This window comes from Callithrix jacchus, chromosome 20 (genome assembly GCF_049354715.1).
Source record: "Callithrix jacchus isolate 240 chromosome 20, calJac240_pri, whole genome shotgun sequence".
NCBI classification, from domain to species: domain Eukaryota; kingdom Metazoa; phylum Chordata; class Mammalia; order Primates; family Cebidae; genus Callithrix; species Callithrix jacchus.
Window position 1 is genome coordinate 14,440,397 of NC_133521.1, and position 15,564 is coordinate 14,455,960.

At 46.8% G+C, this 15,564-nt stretch overlaps 1 protein-coding gene and 1 non-coding gene across 2 annotated transcripts; both read left to right on the forward strand.

The window, feature by feature from the left end:
- The first annotated feature begins 345 nt into the window (after nucleotides 1-345).
- LOC118149793 (U7 small nuclear RNA) lies at nucleotides 346-407 on the forward strand. The gene has a single exon (XR_004737511.1). It is a non-coding gene; the product is annotated as a U7 small nuclear RNA (small nuclear RNA).
- A 4,758-nt stretch (nucleotides 408-5,165) lies between these two features.
- Nucleotides 5,166-6,689, forward strand: MT3 (metallothionein 3). Its single transcript, XM_035282374.2, has 3 exons — nucleotides 5,166-5,259; nucleotides 5,511-5,576; nucleotides 6,441-6,689. Exons 1-3 carry the CDS (start codon nucleotides 5,229-5,231, stop codon nucleotides 6,548-6,550), a joined length of 207 nt encoding a protein of 68 aa, XP_035138265.1. The 5' UTR covers nucleotides 5,166-5,228; the 3' UTR covers nucleotides 6,551-6,689.
- The last annotated feature ends 8,875 nt before the right edge of the window (nucleotides 6,690-15,564 follow it).

Sequence of the window (15,564 nt, forward strand, 5' to 3'; positions counted from 1 at the left end):
TGCTCAACATGGTGAAACCTCATCTCTACTAAAAAAAAAAAAAAAAATACAAAAAATTAGCTGGGTATGGTGGCGCATGCCTCTGATCCCAGCTACTCAGGAGGCTGAGGCAGGAGAATTGCCTGAGCCCAGAAGGCAGAGGTTGCGGTGAGCCAAGATTGCGCCATTGCACTCCAGCCTGGGTAACAAGAGCGAAACTCCGTCTCAAAAAAAAAAGACAAATAAATAAATCATTTTTGCAATATATTATGATTATATAAGTACTGTTTATGGAGAGGCAAGGATAAATGGATCCACAAAGAAGAGCATGTAACTCCATATCACTGAACAAGGGCCACGTAGAGAAAGAAGTTAAGTTCTTTTAGAATTTTTCTAGTAGATTTTCTGCTTTTCACCAGAAAACCCATATAAAAATAGAAATCAAAGAACGAAGAATATTCTCTTCTGAGACTTGCTCAGAATCAGGTCACATTTTATTTGCTTACTATTTGGACTATTATTTCCTTGCAGGACTTTTTTGTTTTTTCCTGGTATTTCAATTGTCTTTTTCCCCCCGTATATGCACATGGGTATATATGTCTTCTCTACTCTATCACTAAGATCATTCCTTTTTCTTTTCTTTCTTTTTGGAGACTGAGTCTCACTCTGTCGGTTGCTTAGGCTGGAGTGCAGTGTCACAATCTCGGCTCACTGCAACCTCTGCCTCCTGGATTCAAGCAATTCTCCCACCTCAGTCTCCCAAGTAGCTGGGATTACAGGCATCCGCCACCATGCCCAGATAATTTTTTGTACTTTAGTAGAGATGGGGTTTCACTGTGTTGCCCAGGCTAGTCTCAAACTCCTGACCTCGTGATCTGCCTGCCTCAGTCTCCCAAAGTGCTGGTATTACAGGTGTGAGTCACCATGCCCAGCCGATCATTTCATTTTTAATCATGCTATTTGTCAAGTGATCTAATATTCATGGACTTATTTCCGGTTCTGCTATACAACTGTCATTCTGGGATGTATTTCCATTGCTCTCCTAGTTTAAAACCATTGCTTCTTGGATTCCCCTATCATTCTCTATCTTAGACTCCTTTTCATTTTACTGGAGTACATCCTCAAGCAATTTTTTACCCAAAGGATGAGTTGGGAGAAACTTTATAGTCCCTAAATGTCAGAAAGTATCTTTATTTTTCTCTCATGTCTTACTGACAGTTTGATAGAATATAAAAGTTTAAGTTCCATATCATTTTCTCTTAGCACTTTTGAAGGCATTGCTCCATTGTCTTCTAATAGTCAGTGTTGCTGTTGTGAACACCAACATGATTTGCCTTTTATTTCTCACTGAAAGCTTTGGGTGTTTAACTTATCCTTGGTACTCTAGGATATCTAGTATGGGTCCAAATTTGAATTTTATTTTTTTTCATTCAAACTGCTCTATGTTTGCAAGTCCTTTTCATTCTGAAGACTGACTTTTTTTCTGCCCTAAAGTCTTGGAAAACTATTATTTCTTTAATGATTTTCACCCCTCCATTCTATTTTCTCCTCTAAAACTGCTATTAGTGGTCACTGGTTTTCCTGGATCAATCCTCTATGTCTCAAAATATTTTTCTAGTATGCATTTCTGTCTGTCTGTCTGTCTGTCTCTCTCACCTATTCAAACTGAGACATTAGAAAAGTACTTTTTGTAGTACTTTCACTGATGTTTAAAAATGTTGTCAACTATACTTAAATATGTAAGAACCCCTTCCTCTTTGAATGTCTCTTTATCATAATATTCTGTCTTTATCTTATGGAGTCATTTCTTGAATCTCTCTGATGAGTTAAAGGGTTTTAATTTCTCATTGTATTCTCTTTTTTGGAGGTCTAAACAAATATTTATTAAATTCCTATTATAAACTAGATATTACACTCTGACCTAGGGATAATATATTAAGTTTTCCTTGAATTATTTCTTCTTCTTTGAGCTGAAAGCAGGCTCTTTGGATAAGTGGAGTTTGCTGAGTGGCAAGCTTGTTTTTAGCATGCCCAGGTGGGGAGGTGGTAGACAAGTCTGGTCACCCCTTGGGGTCAAAACAAGAAGGGCCATCTTCTGTGGGATTGACCTTCCTCTGGAAACCCTGGCTCCTCCTAGACCGGCTGCTTGATTTCTTCATAGAAAATCTTGCAGTCTCAGCCTGGGGGAAAATGGTGGGGCTGCCCAAGTAGTGGTATAGGGGTCAGTGTGACAATCACATGTCAGTTCTACATCCAGACCTTCCATCAGCTGCCACCCTGGTTTTTACTTCTCCTTCCTCTTCTGCCCTCTCAGACTCACCTCACCTCACCTCACCAAAAACAAAACAAAACAAACAAACAAACAATAACAAAGCACACCAAAAATATCCACAGACTTCCGCACTTCTTGATTTGAGCTGTGGCTTTCTCTACTCCCATTTACCCATAAATGTAATTTAACTCATTCCAGTATTCCAGAAATGGTAAAATCTCAGATCCCTTGATGTACTGTCCAAGTCATCTCCCCCAACACAGCTCTTTTTTTGGCTTTTTGTTCCCTCTTTACCCTTCTTTAGTTTATCTCAATGGGTGTTCAGGAGGAGGAGCAGTAAATCCATGTGCTCGACCTCCCATCTTGAGCCAAAAGTCTGAGCCAGGCTTTTGACTGGTATGATTCTGAATCTTTACAAAAACTCTGCAGGATAGAGATTATTATCTCCAATCCACAGATAAGGAAAACTGAGACTCAGAAAAGTGAGAGACCTCGTCCCAAGCTCAAGCATAACTAGCTGGTGGAGAAGCTTGAAGGCCATGAGGGAAGATGAGCTGGAGGGAAAGAAAAGCCACAGGGAGAAGTGATCAGAGTGGCTATGTGTGGCCCTGAGGGATAGCACTTGAGCATTGAGAGGAAACACCAAAGAAACAGATTTTAGGTCAAAAAAAAGTAGAGCTTTCTCATGGCAAAGCTGCCTGGAGCAGGAAAGTGCTGTGCCAGGAGCCTGACATGTCATGGCTTGTACTGCCTAAGGGACAACAGCAACCTCAGAGAGGCTGTGACCAACTCTGCACCTTCCTGGGCCATACTGGGCTGGGATGGAGGCCAGAGGAGGGTGTGGTGAGGAGGGCAGGTGGAGCCCAGATCACAGGACAGGAAGGCAAGGTCCTCATGGGGGCTGCAGGGGGCGCTCCAGGCCAAAGATAGGGGCAGCAGGGGTCATCTGAGTTTTGAGGGCGGAGTTTCTCACCTCACTCTGGCTGCTGTGGGGGTCCAGGAGAGCTTAGAAAGGGCCTGGACCCTTCAGACATGGCTGCTGGGAGGACAAATCAAGACAAGCTCTCCAAGGGCTCAGCAGGCCATAGGTGTAATGGATCTTAACAACGTGCAAATCACCCAGATTCACAGGGTGTGGGCTTTTAAAATAATTTGGCAATATTCTCCTCACCTGTGAAATGGAGATAATAATCTCTCTCCTGCAGAGTTTTTGTAAAGATTCAAAATCATACCAATCAAAAGCCTGGCTCAGACTTTTGGCTCAAGATGGGAGGCTGAGCACATGGATTTCTCTCTCCTCCTCCTGAACACCCATTGAAAGAAACTAATAAGTAAATCGAAGAACCATAAAAGCATTCTTCCTGGCCGGGGATGGTGGCTCACACACCTGTAATCCCAGCACTTTGGGAGGCTGAGGCAGGCTGATCTTGAGGTCAGGAGTTCGAGACCAGCCTGGCCAATATGGTGAAACCCCGTCTCTACTAAAAATACAAAAATTAGCTGAGTGGGGTGGTGCCAGCTTGTAGTCCCAGCTACTTGGAAGCCTGAAGCAGAAGAATTGCTTGAACCCAGGAAGTAGAGGTTGCAGTGAGCCAAGGTCATGCCATTGCACACCAGTCTGAGCAACAGAGTGAGACCTTGTCTAAAAACAAAAAACAAAAAACAGCTGAGCATGGTGGCTCATGCTTATAATCCTGGGAGGCTGAGGCGGGTGGATCACGAAGTCAGGAGTTTGAGACTAGCCTGGCCAACATGGTGAAACCTCATCTCTACTGAAAATACAAAAATTAGCCGGGCACAGTGATGGGTACCTGTAATCCCAGCTACTCGGGAGGCTAAGGCAGGAGAATCACTTGAACCCAGGAGGCGGAGGTTGCAGTGAGCTGAGATCATGTCACTGCACTATAGTTTGGGCAAGGAGTGCCCAGAACTCATTCTCACTTGCACTACCCTGCTCAGTCACAAATGATTCTCCTCTTGCCTCAGCCTCCCAGGTAGCTGGGACTACAGGTGCATGCCATCACACCCAGCTAATTTTTTAAGTTTTATAAAAGCAGGTCTCACCATGTTGCCCAGGCTGATTCGAATTCCTAGGTTCAAGCGATCCTCCAGCCTGGGACTCCCAAACTGTTGGGATTACAGGTATGAGCCACCACTTCCAGCCTCCTTTTTATAAAGAGAAAAATCTCACGGAGCTGCCCTGATTTTTAACATGCCCCCCACTGACAATCCCTCTAGGTACCTGAGTTCCGAATTCTAGGCCTGACGTCGCCTCAGGCTCATTCTGGGACCTAGGCACATCCCCGATTCTCTAGCCTCACTTTTTCTTATCTGTATAATGGAGGGATAGGAGTCAAGGATCTGAAGGTGCCAAGCAGGGCAGCGGGGAAATGGAACACGCCCCTTGCCAGTGGCAAGCGGACGATGCAAGAGTCAGTGTCGGGCTCAATGTGAGGGGGTTCTTTCTGCCCCCAGTTGAACAGATCTGGCTCCCTGGAGAATTCTAGAATGAAGGGGATGAGAGTCAGGGAAGGGCTGGGAAATACGCAAAGCGCCTTTCCCTCCACTTTCGCGGATGGTACGTGCGCGCTCGCGGGGGCGACTGCTGCAGCGACCACGTCCCCTGCGGGACCCACGCGGGGAGTGGGCTGGCAGTTCGCGCGTGGCGGCGGCAAATGGACCGTGCATGCGGCTGTGGGGTGGGAGTGGGGGTGCACGCGCGAGTGTGGGCGAGCGGGCTCTGGCTGTGCACCCACACTGCGGGAGCGAGCGACATATGCCGCAGTGCGTGCGCCCGGCCGGAGCGCACAAACCGAAGAAACGGGCGCAGTGCGCAGGGGCAGGCGCCCCGCGGGCTTGGCATGCGCGCCCACGCCCAGGGCTATAAAAGCCTCCCCACCTGCTTCCACTAGCCAAGCCGCGCGTCCAGTTGCCTGGAGAAGCTCGTTCACCGCCTCTAGCGGCTGCTCGCCTCGACATGGACCCTGAGCCCTGTCCCTGCCCTTCTGGTGAGCCCCCGTCCCCGCTCCCATCCTGCGGCGTGGCGCGCCCCTGTACCTGCAAAGAACTCCACGCCCTGCGCCTTCGCTCAAGGACGCTTGGGGGAAGGGCTTCTGATTCCCTATTCTTCACCTTGTGAAGGGCGGGCATGCCTGTGTCGCGGAGACCAGGGAGACTTGGCACCCTGTCTCCTCGTGACAGGCGTGGGGACCCCTAAGTTTGTCCACATTAACCCTTCCTGTGGCATCGCCCTCTCTAGGTGGCTCCTGCACCTGCGCGGACTCCTGCAAGTGCGAGGGATGCAAATGCACCTCCTGCAAGAAGAGTGAGTGCGGGGACCCCTCCCCTCTGCCGCTGCCCCATCTGCTCTGCGGAATCGGTGTCTCACCATGCAGGATGAGGGCCCGATCCTGTGGTTTCTGACTCTTGGTGGAGCAGAACCACCTGGGCAGACCTTAAAATGCAGATGCCCCCGCCCCATTCCCAGAAATTGATGGCCTAGGCGTGGGACGCTCTATAAATGGCAACTGGGATTGAGGACTACTACACTGGTCCAGCCCCACCCTTCAAAACCCTTAAAACCCAGGGAAGCCGTTAGTGAGGCTGGGGATCAGCTCCGGAGTTCCAATCCCTTGGTAGTTCTCAGGCCTTATTGATCTCCTCAATCTGACCTCCTCAAAATCATCCCCAGCTCACAGCAGTGTAATATGCACAGGGAGTAAGAGGTAGGAGGAAGGCTCCCTTCTTCCCTATGTGTAAGACTGGGCACAGGTCTCCACCCCATCCCCAAGGCTTTCCTGGGCCCCTACACCTGTACCATATCTGCCCCTCCCAAGTTTATCCTTCAAGGCCCCTTTCAAGGCCGTTTACCCTGTGATGCTTTCTCCTTAAGGCCTAGTACCTGCCCAACCTGGGCTTAAGCCAGCAGCCCCCAGGACTCCCTGGCATCCATCCAAAGAGCCCTGGTCTATTTCCTGGGTACCCCTCTCCTGAAGTGATGCAGGATGCCACTGCTGAGACATAGATGCTGAGTCAAAGCAGGTGTGAGACTAGGAAGAGGGCTGAGACCAGCCCTGGCTGAATGAATGAGAATGGTTCTCCACCCAGCACCCTTCGCTTCCCTTCCCTTCGATGGGGACCAATTGGAGAGGGTGTGCACCAGACTGGGCATCTCCCATTTTATCTGCAGGCTGCTGCTCCTGCTGCCCTGCGGAGTGTAAGAAGTGTGCCAAGGACTGTGTGTGCAAGGGTGGAGAGGGGACCGAGGCAGAGGCAGAGAAGTGCAGCTGCTGCCAGTAAGGATGCACCCCTCCGTGTGGAGCACGTGGAGATAGTGCCAGGTGGCTCAGTGCCACCTATGACTGTGGTGAGGTGTGGCTGGTGTCCCCTTCCCCTGCTGACCTTGAGGGAGTGACAATAAATCCCATGAACAGCATGAGCCAAGGACTGGTCTCTTCTTTTTTTTTCCCCCTTCCCTCCCCAAGGACTGGTCTCTTCTTAAATCAGGGAAGGATGTGGAGCAGTAGGGGAGCCTACTTCAAGGGAGCCGCCCAGTTAAGAGTGAAACCCTGGCTGGGCTTGGTGGCTCACATCTGTAATCCCAGCACTTTGGGAGGCCGAGGTGGGTGGTCTCAGATTAGGAGTTTGAGACCAGTCTGGCAAACATGGTGAAACCCCGTCACTAATAAAAATACAAAAAATTGCCAGGCATGATGGTGTATACACACCATCCAGTTACACAGGAGGCTGAGGCAGGAGAATTGCTTGAACCCAGGAAGTGGAGGTTGTAGTGAGATGGCACCACTACACTCCAGCCTGGGTGACACAGCAGGACTCTGTCTCAAAAAAAAAAAAAAAGTGAAACCCTGAGACTTGGCTGGTCTGTCTGGGGCTGGGGTGGAACCTGGGGACAGAGTACATTCTCCCCGACCTTCAGATGGCACCCCACCCTGCTGCTAAGGCAAGTTCAAGTCTGGAGAAACAGAAGAGACCAGGCTCATCTAGGTTTGTCCCTCTCCAACTTCCTAACCTCACTTTCTTTATCTGTATGTTGGAATTAGGGGGAGTTAAGGCCAGCCCCTAACCCATATGGTCTGTGAATTTGGGGATTTTCTAGTTGCTTCAGCAAAGCTGCCTGTTTTCAGAGTTATTGGAGGAGTCCAGGAGGCCCAGGGGCTTGTCTTGGCTGACTGTCAGCTGCATTCCAAGGTCACCACCCTGAATAGCCTGTTTCCCCAAAGCACATTGTTCTGTTCCCTTTCAAATCTCATTTGGCAGTTTGTCTCCAGCCCCTCCTGTCTTCAAGGGGAAGTAGGGTAATAAGAGCTTTTATCCATAGTGGTTGTGATCCAGTCGTTGATGAAAGAGAACACTCAGGTTTACCTGGGTGAGCTAAGAAGGGAGAAATGAATTCTGGGAGACAAAAGTTTCCCAGTAAGAGGATACGATGCTGTGAACACGTCACTTTCTCTCCAAGTTAGTTTCTGCAGACAGTTAATTCAAAAGCTCACCAGGACTTTTTTTTTTTAACCTAACAGGCTGAGTTTAGAAAAAGAATGCAAGGAAAGCCAAGCCAGCTCTGAAAAGGAACAACAAAGGGAGCTTGCTCTGACCTGCTAGCACCACTCATTCCAAAACTCTGGAAAGTAGTGGAGGGTCAGGAATTGATCAACTGGACAGAGGACAGTCTGAAAACAAACCGCTGTGTTGCTAGAAGTAAGAGATGATTAAACCAGTGGGAAAGTACACACTACTTAGTGAAAGGTGTTGGAACAATTTACACGTCATATAAAGAATAAATAAATTGTAATTGGCATAAACACCTAAGAGGAAAATTCAAAGCTATAAAATAATTTGCAAGAGGGAAAATAGGAGAATGTTTACTACTTTGGAGTGGAAATAACCCTTTACATAAGAAACAAAACATTGATAAATTTGAGATTACCTTGTCCAAAGTTTTTTTAAGTTCATTATCTTACCTGAGCCTTACAACTCTCAGTGTGATTTTTATTTATTTATTTTGAGACAGTGTCTCACTCCAGTGCCCAGGCTGGAGTGCAGTAGTGCAATCATGGCTCACTGTAGCCTTGACTTCCTGGGCTCAGGTGATCCTCCCACCTCAGCCTCCTGAGTAGCTGGGACTACAGGCATGCACCACCATGCCTGGCTAATTTTTGTAGAGATGGTGTTTCACCATGTTGCCCAGGCTGGTCTCAAACTCCTGAGCTCAAGTGATTCACTGGCCTCCGCCTCCCAAAGTGCTGGACTAGAGACAGGGTTTTTTTTTTTTCTCTCAGACTGGAGTGCAGTGGTGCCATCAGGACAGTGTTGACCTCCAGGGTTCAAACAATCCTCTCACGTCAGCCTCCCGAGTAGCTGGGACTACAGGCACATGCCACCATGCCCGGCTAAGTTTGTTTTGTTTTGTTTTTGGGGGAGGCTGGGTTTTGCCATGTTGCCAAGGCTATCAGTATGATTTTTAACTTCATTTTACAGTTTTACAGATGGGGCAGTAGGAGTTGCGGAAATTTGCACGAGGACACACAGCTAGAATGGCGTGATATAGCCAGGATTTGAACGTAGGCTGTCTAGCTAAAGGGCAGGCCCCTAAACTTAAGCATGCATTGCTTTCTTGCTTCTGGCTTGCTTTGTATTACAAAAAGCATAAAAAAGCAAGGCAAAATCACCTCATACACACTAAGATGGCTAGTATCAGAAAAACAAAAAGTGTTGGCCAGAATACAGAGACATTGGAACCCTTGTACATTGCAGGTCGGAATGTAAAACAGTGCGATGCTGAGGAAAAGTATATTTCTCAAAGTTAAAAATAGAATTACATATGATTCAGCAATTCCACTTGCAGATATACCCCAAAGAATTGAAAGCAGAGTCTTGAAGAGATATTCTTATACACGTGTTCATAGCAGCATTGTTTATGATTGCCAAAAAGTGGAAGCAACACAAATGTCCATTGACAGGGGAATAAAGTGTTATATACATACAATGGAATATTATTCAACCTTAAAAAGCAAGGAAATTTGACATATGCTACAATATGGATGAACCTTGAGGACCTTATGCTGAGTGAAATAAGCCAGTCACCCAAAGACAAATTCTGTATGATTCTATGCATATGAGACACCAAGAGTGGTTACAGTCTATCTACATAGAGACAGGTGTACGTGTAGGCTGGAAGTTGCCAGGGGCTGAAGGGAGGGGTGATATGGTTTGGCTCTGTGTCCCCAGCCAAAGCTCATCTCGAATTGTAATACCCACGTGTCCGGGGAGGGACTGGTGAGAGGTGATTGAATCATGGGGACAGTTCCACCAGGCTGTTCTCATGATAATGAGTGAATTCTCATGAGAGCTGATGATTTTGCAAGTGTTTGGCAGTTCTCCCTCTGTTCTTTCTCTCTCCTGCCACCCTGTGAAGGTGCTTGCTTCCCCTTTGCCTTCTGCTATGATTGTAAATTTCCTGAGGCCTCCCCAGCCATTCGGAACTGTGAGTCAATTAAATCTTTTTTCTTTACAAATTACCCAGTCTCAGATAGTATGTTTATAGTAGTGTGAAAATAGACTAATACAAGGTGGGAATGGAGAGTTGTTTAATGAGTATAGAGTTTCAGTTTTGCAAGATGAAAAGGGTTCTGGATATGGGTTGCAGACCATCTGAATATACTCATCATTACTGAACTGCACACTTAAAAATCCTTAAGATGACAAATTTTATGTCATTGTATTTTACAATTTAAAAAAATAAACAAAGCTAAATAATGAAAGACAACAGCTGTTATTACGATTTGTGTCCCCTCAACAAAATTCAAGTTGAAGCCCAAACCTCCAATGTGACTGTATTTGGAGACAGGGTTTATAATGAGGTAATTAAGATTAAATGAAGCTCCAGGGGTGGGGCCCTGGAACTACAGGATTAGTGTCCTTGTAGAAGAGTCACCAAGAACTCACTATTTTTTCCTTGATGAATTGTGATTATGATATCATATCTAAAACCTCTTTGCTTATCCTAAGGTTGCAAAGATTTCTCCTATGCTTTCTTCTAGGTGTTCTACGTTCTATAGTTATAGCTCTTAAATTTAAGTCTATGATCCATTTTGAGTTAATTTTCATGTATAATTTGAGGTAAAAATCTAATTTCCTTTTTTTTTTGCATGTGGATATCCAGTAGTCTCAGTATCATTAGTTTAAAAATCTACCCTTTCTCTATTGAATTGTTTTGAGACCTTTGTCAAAAATCAATTGACCATACACATGATTTCCTTTTAGAATTTCCATTCTGACCCATCGATCTATGCCTGTCCTTGTACCAGTATCACACAGCCTTGATTACTGTGGCTCATTGTAACTTTTGTAATTGGATAGTGTGAGTCCTCCAACTTTGTTTTTTTACTGGTTGGGTTCTTTTTTTATCTCCTCCATCAAGGCTTTTAATAAATGACCTTTTCTGGCTTTGCATGGGATTGAGCATGCACAGGAGACGTACATATCCACTGAGCCATATGTACCATCTCAACCCAGCCCTCCATACCGTTTCATCTCAAAAATACTTATGGATGTCCAAAAGTCACCATGCCCTCTGCTGGTCACTGGGGATACATGAAAAGAAACGGTTTCTGCCATTCAGGGAGCTCCCAGACTGATGGGGAGGATAAGAACATTGCGAGGACAACCTGAGTGGAATCCTGGATGCTTTAGAGCTGGAAGAAAAGTCCAGGCCAAGGCACGTAGGCTGTGTTCATTTGAGATGGAAAGACTGCAGCTTGGAGGGAGGGGAGATGCAACCCAAAATCTCTGGGGGCTTTAAGAAGGGAGAGATGGTTCAGGTGCAGGGGCTCATGCCTGTAATTGCGGCACTTTGGGCGGCCAAGGCGGGAGGATCATTTGAGGCCAGGACTTTGAGACCAGCCTGGGCGACACAGTAAGACCCCTGTCTCTACAAAAAGCCTTTAAAAATTAGCTGGGCTTACTAGGGCATGCCTGTGGTCCCAGCTACTCGGGAGGCTGAGGCAGGAGGATTGCTTGAGTCTGGGAGGTTGATGCCATAGTAAATTAAGACAGCACCACTGCACTCCAGCCTGGGTGATAGAGTGAGACCCTGTCTCAGAAAAAACAAAAACAAAAAAACAAACAAACAAAAAAAAAACGAAGAAGAAGAAGGGAGAGATGCCATCAGGTTGGGGGCTCAGAAAGACTCCTTGGAGGAGGTGGCACTTGGCGGATGGTAGAAGAGGAGCAAAAACCTGGAGTGTGTGTTTGGAGAAGGGTGTGGCATGTCAGGGGCAACAGCAGAAGCATAGGGCTTGGGGACAGGTAAGACAGAGAAGGAAAGCTGAGACCAGATGGGTGAGGAAGGGATGATGCAGCAGGAATTTAGCTTCTCCCTGACTTCAGGTTTTCCAGGTTGGCTCTCCACAAGGCAGGCCTCACCCTTCACAGAGTCTCCTTCCAGCTCCTGGCAGGATCCGATTATTTCCATTCCTCTGCATTATTAAGCACCCACCATGAGCCGGGCACAGTGCCAGGTGCCAGCTAGGACAGTGAACGCAGCAGACATAGCCCACAGCCTCATAGGAAGACAAGGATTAAACAAAAGCCACACACAGCACAGGCTGCAGGGAGAGGCCGACAGGCAGAAGGCCACGCTCTCAGGCTTTGGAGCTCCACTGCCTGGTGTGGCCTTTTCCTAGTGAGTGACTGTGGCAGTGTTACTTAACCTGTCTGAACCTCAGTTCAAATGTGGATAATAAGAATCCCCATCTTTCAGGGCTAGCAAAATGATGGAGTTCACATGTGCAAATAATTGAACACATGATATTGAAAAGTGTTAGCAGGTTGGGTAGATTAGTGGTGATTCACACCTGTAAGCCCAGTGCTTTGGGAAGCAGAGGTGGGAGCATCGCTTAAGGCCAGAAGTTCAAGACCAGCCTGGGTAACATAGCAAGACCCCATCTCTATTAAAAATAAATAAAAAGAAAAGTGTTAACTGCTTTCTTACTAGCAACTATAATTGCAATACGTGCTACAAAGAAGGAATGTGCTTGTAACAGAGGGATTTGGCCTATTTGGGGTTCCAGGAAGGCTTCCCTGAGCAAATTGCCTTTAAACAGAGACCCAACAGATGAGGGAGAGAAAAGGTTAGGGACAGTATCCGAGACAAAGGAAACAGCACATACAAAGAGCCTGAAGTTACACACATACCAGCGCCTTTGCCCCATGGTAGCCAGGCTTTGAAGATGGCCCCAGTGATGCCAGACTCCAGTATTCATGCCCTGGTGTGATCCCCTCCCCTTGAGTACAGCCTCGACCTAGTGACATGTTTCTAATGAATGGAATACTGAAACAGGGATGGGAGATCACTTCCGTGATTATGTTACAAAAGATGATGACTTCTTAATTCAAATATTGGAAGAAAAAAAGAAGGGAGGAAGTTGTTTTCCAAATAATTTGGGAAAGGGAGAAATACCTATTTTATGGAACAATGGAGAGTACTGAGAGAAGTGAAAATTTACAAAGAGGATTTCTACCATATGGAAACAGTCTTCTAGAATGAAAACCTTCATCTGGATTGACTATAGGTTGTCAGTGGTGTAATTTTTCTGATAATTTATTTAGTTATTTATTTTTGAGATGGAGATTTGCTCTTGTTGCTCAGGCTGGAATGCAATGGTGCAATCTCGGCTCACCCCAACCTCTGCCTCACAGGTTCAAGTGATTCTCCTACCTCAGCCTCCTGAGTAGCTGGGATTACAGGCACGTGCCACCGCACTGGCTAGTTTTTTGTATTTTTAGTAGAGATGGGGTTTCTCCATGTTGGTCAGGCTGGTCTCGAACTCCCAACCTTAGATGATCTGCCCACCTCTGCCTCCCAAAGTTCTGGGATTACAGGTATGGGCCACTGTGCCCAGCCTATTTTACTTATTTTTGAGGCAGAGTCTTGCTCTGTTGCCCAGGCTGGAGTAAGGTGGCACAATCTTGGCTCACTGCAACCTCTCTGCCTCCCAGGTTCAAACGATTCTCCTGCTTCCGCCTCCTGGGTTCAAGTGATTCTCCTGCTTCAACCTCCTGAGTATTTGGGATTACAACCATGCCTGGCTTTCTATTTTTAGTAGAGACGAGGGTTTCACCATGTTGACCAGGCTGGTCTTGAACTCCTGACCTCAGGTGATCCTCTCACTTTGGCCTCCCAAAGTGCTGGGATTACAGGTGTGAGCCACCATGCTTACCCTATTTATTTTATTTTATTTTTTTAATAGAGTAGAGTGCAGTGGCATAATCACAACTTACTGTAGCCTCAACCTCCTGGGCTCAGGCAATTTTCCCACCTCAGCCTTCCAAGTAGCTGGGACTACCAGTGCATACCACCACACCCAGCTACTTTTAAAAAATTTTTGTAGGGACGTGGGTTTCACTATGTTGCCCAGGCTGATTTTAGACTCCTTGACCTCAAGTGTTCCTCCTGTCTCAGCCTCCCAGAATGCTGGGATTACAGGTGTGAGCCATCGCACCTGGTCTAATTTTTCTGATGTTTTATTTTAGTTTTTATTTTTTAAATTTTTTATTCTTTTTGAGATGGGAGTTTCGCTGTTGTTACCTAGACTGGAGTGCAATGCCACGATCTCGGCTCACCGAAACCTCTGCCTCCTGGGTTCAAGCAATTCTCCTGCCTCAGCCTCCCGAGCAGCTGGGACTACAGGCATGCACCACCATGCCCAGCTAATTTTTGTATTTTTAGTAGAGATGGGGTTTCACCTTGTTGACCAGGATGGTCTCTATGTCTTGACCTCGTGATCCACCTGCCTCGGCCTCCCAAAGTGCTGGGATTATAGGCGTGAGCCACTGCGCGTTTTAAAATGAAAAATTTCCTCTTCATTTCCTCCCCATATGGCAGGGAAGAGAAGGGGACAGTATCCTGCCCTGGGCTGCTATCATATTACAATTTGAGGGCCATGTGATTGAGATCCCATGGCTTGGATGCCTCTTGAATAAATTTAGTATCATCTTTCACTCAGAATGAACAAATAAAAGACCATGACAATACAAAATTAGTCAGGCGTGGTGGCACACACCTGTAATCCCACCTACTCGGGAGGCTGAGTCAGGAGAATTGCTCGAATCCAGGAGGCGGAGATTGCAGTGAGCCCAGATCTTGCCATTGCACTCCAGCCTGGGCAACAAGAGCGAAACTCTGTCTCAAATAAATAAATATTAAAAAATAAAAGACCATGACTTCTCTTTTGCTCCCACCCTTGTTGAACTCTCTTTGGCCCTCTCAGTGGCTGTCCTGCTGTGAGATACTCTGTGGAGGGGCCCACATGACTAGGAAGGAAGCCGTAGTACCGTAGCCTACAAAGAACCAAATTCTGCCAACAACCACATGAGGGAGCTTGGAAGCAGATCCTGTCCCTGCTGATACTTGAGATGACTGCAGCCCTGGCTGCCACCTAGATTGCTATCTATGAGACATCCTGAGCCAGAGGGCCTAGATAACCCTTGTCTGATTCCTGCCCACAGAAACTATGAAATGGTGCATGTGGGCCGGGCGCAGGGGCTCACGCCTGTAATCCTAGCACTTTGGGAGGCCGAGGTGGGTGGATCACCTGAGGTCAGGAGTTCAAGACCAGCCTGGCCATCATGGTGAAAACCCATCTTTAAAAAAAAAAAAAAAAAAAGACATGATGCATGTGTGTTGTCTTAAGCTGCTAAGTAATTTGTAATGCAGCAAGATAACTAATACACCTCCACAATGAAGGCAGGGGCTGTAGAAGGCAGAAGAACAAAACGCAGATTGATGGTATGTGTGATGGGAGCCACTGAGTCACAGAATCTCCTGGGGAAGAAGAAAACTAACCTCTTCCTGTCCTCCTATTTAACGCTAGAATCTGCTGGCCTCTGCTGTGATAACAGGGAACTATCTCCCAAGCAGTCCCTTCCACTCATAACCAACTCTACTTGCAAGAAAGTCCTTTCCGGCTGGGAGCAGTGGCTCACACCTATAATTCCAACACTTTGGGAGGCCGAAGCGGGATAATTGCTTGAATCCAGGAGTTCAAGGCCAGCCTGAGCAGCATAGTGAGACCCCATCTTTACAAAAAAACACACAAAAATTAGCCAAGTGTGGTGGCACACACCCATAGTCCCAGCTACTCAGGGGGGCTGAAGTGGGAGGAACCCTTAAGCCCAGGAGGTCAAGGCTGCAGTGAGCCATGATCATACCACTGTACTCCAGCCTGGGCAACAGAGCTGAGATCCTGTCTTTAAAAAAAAGGAAAGGAAAGGAAGGAGATAGGAGGAAAGGGGAG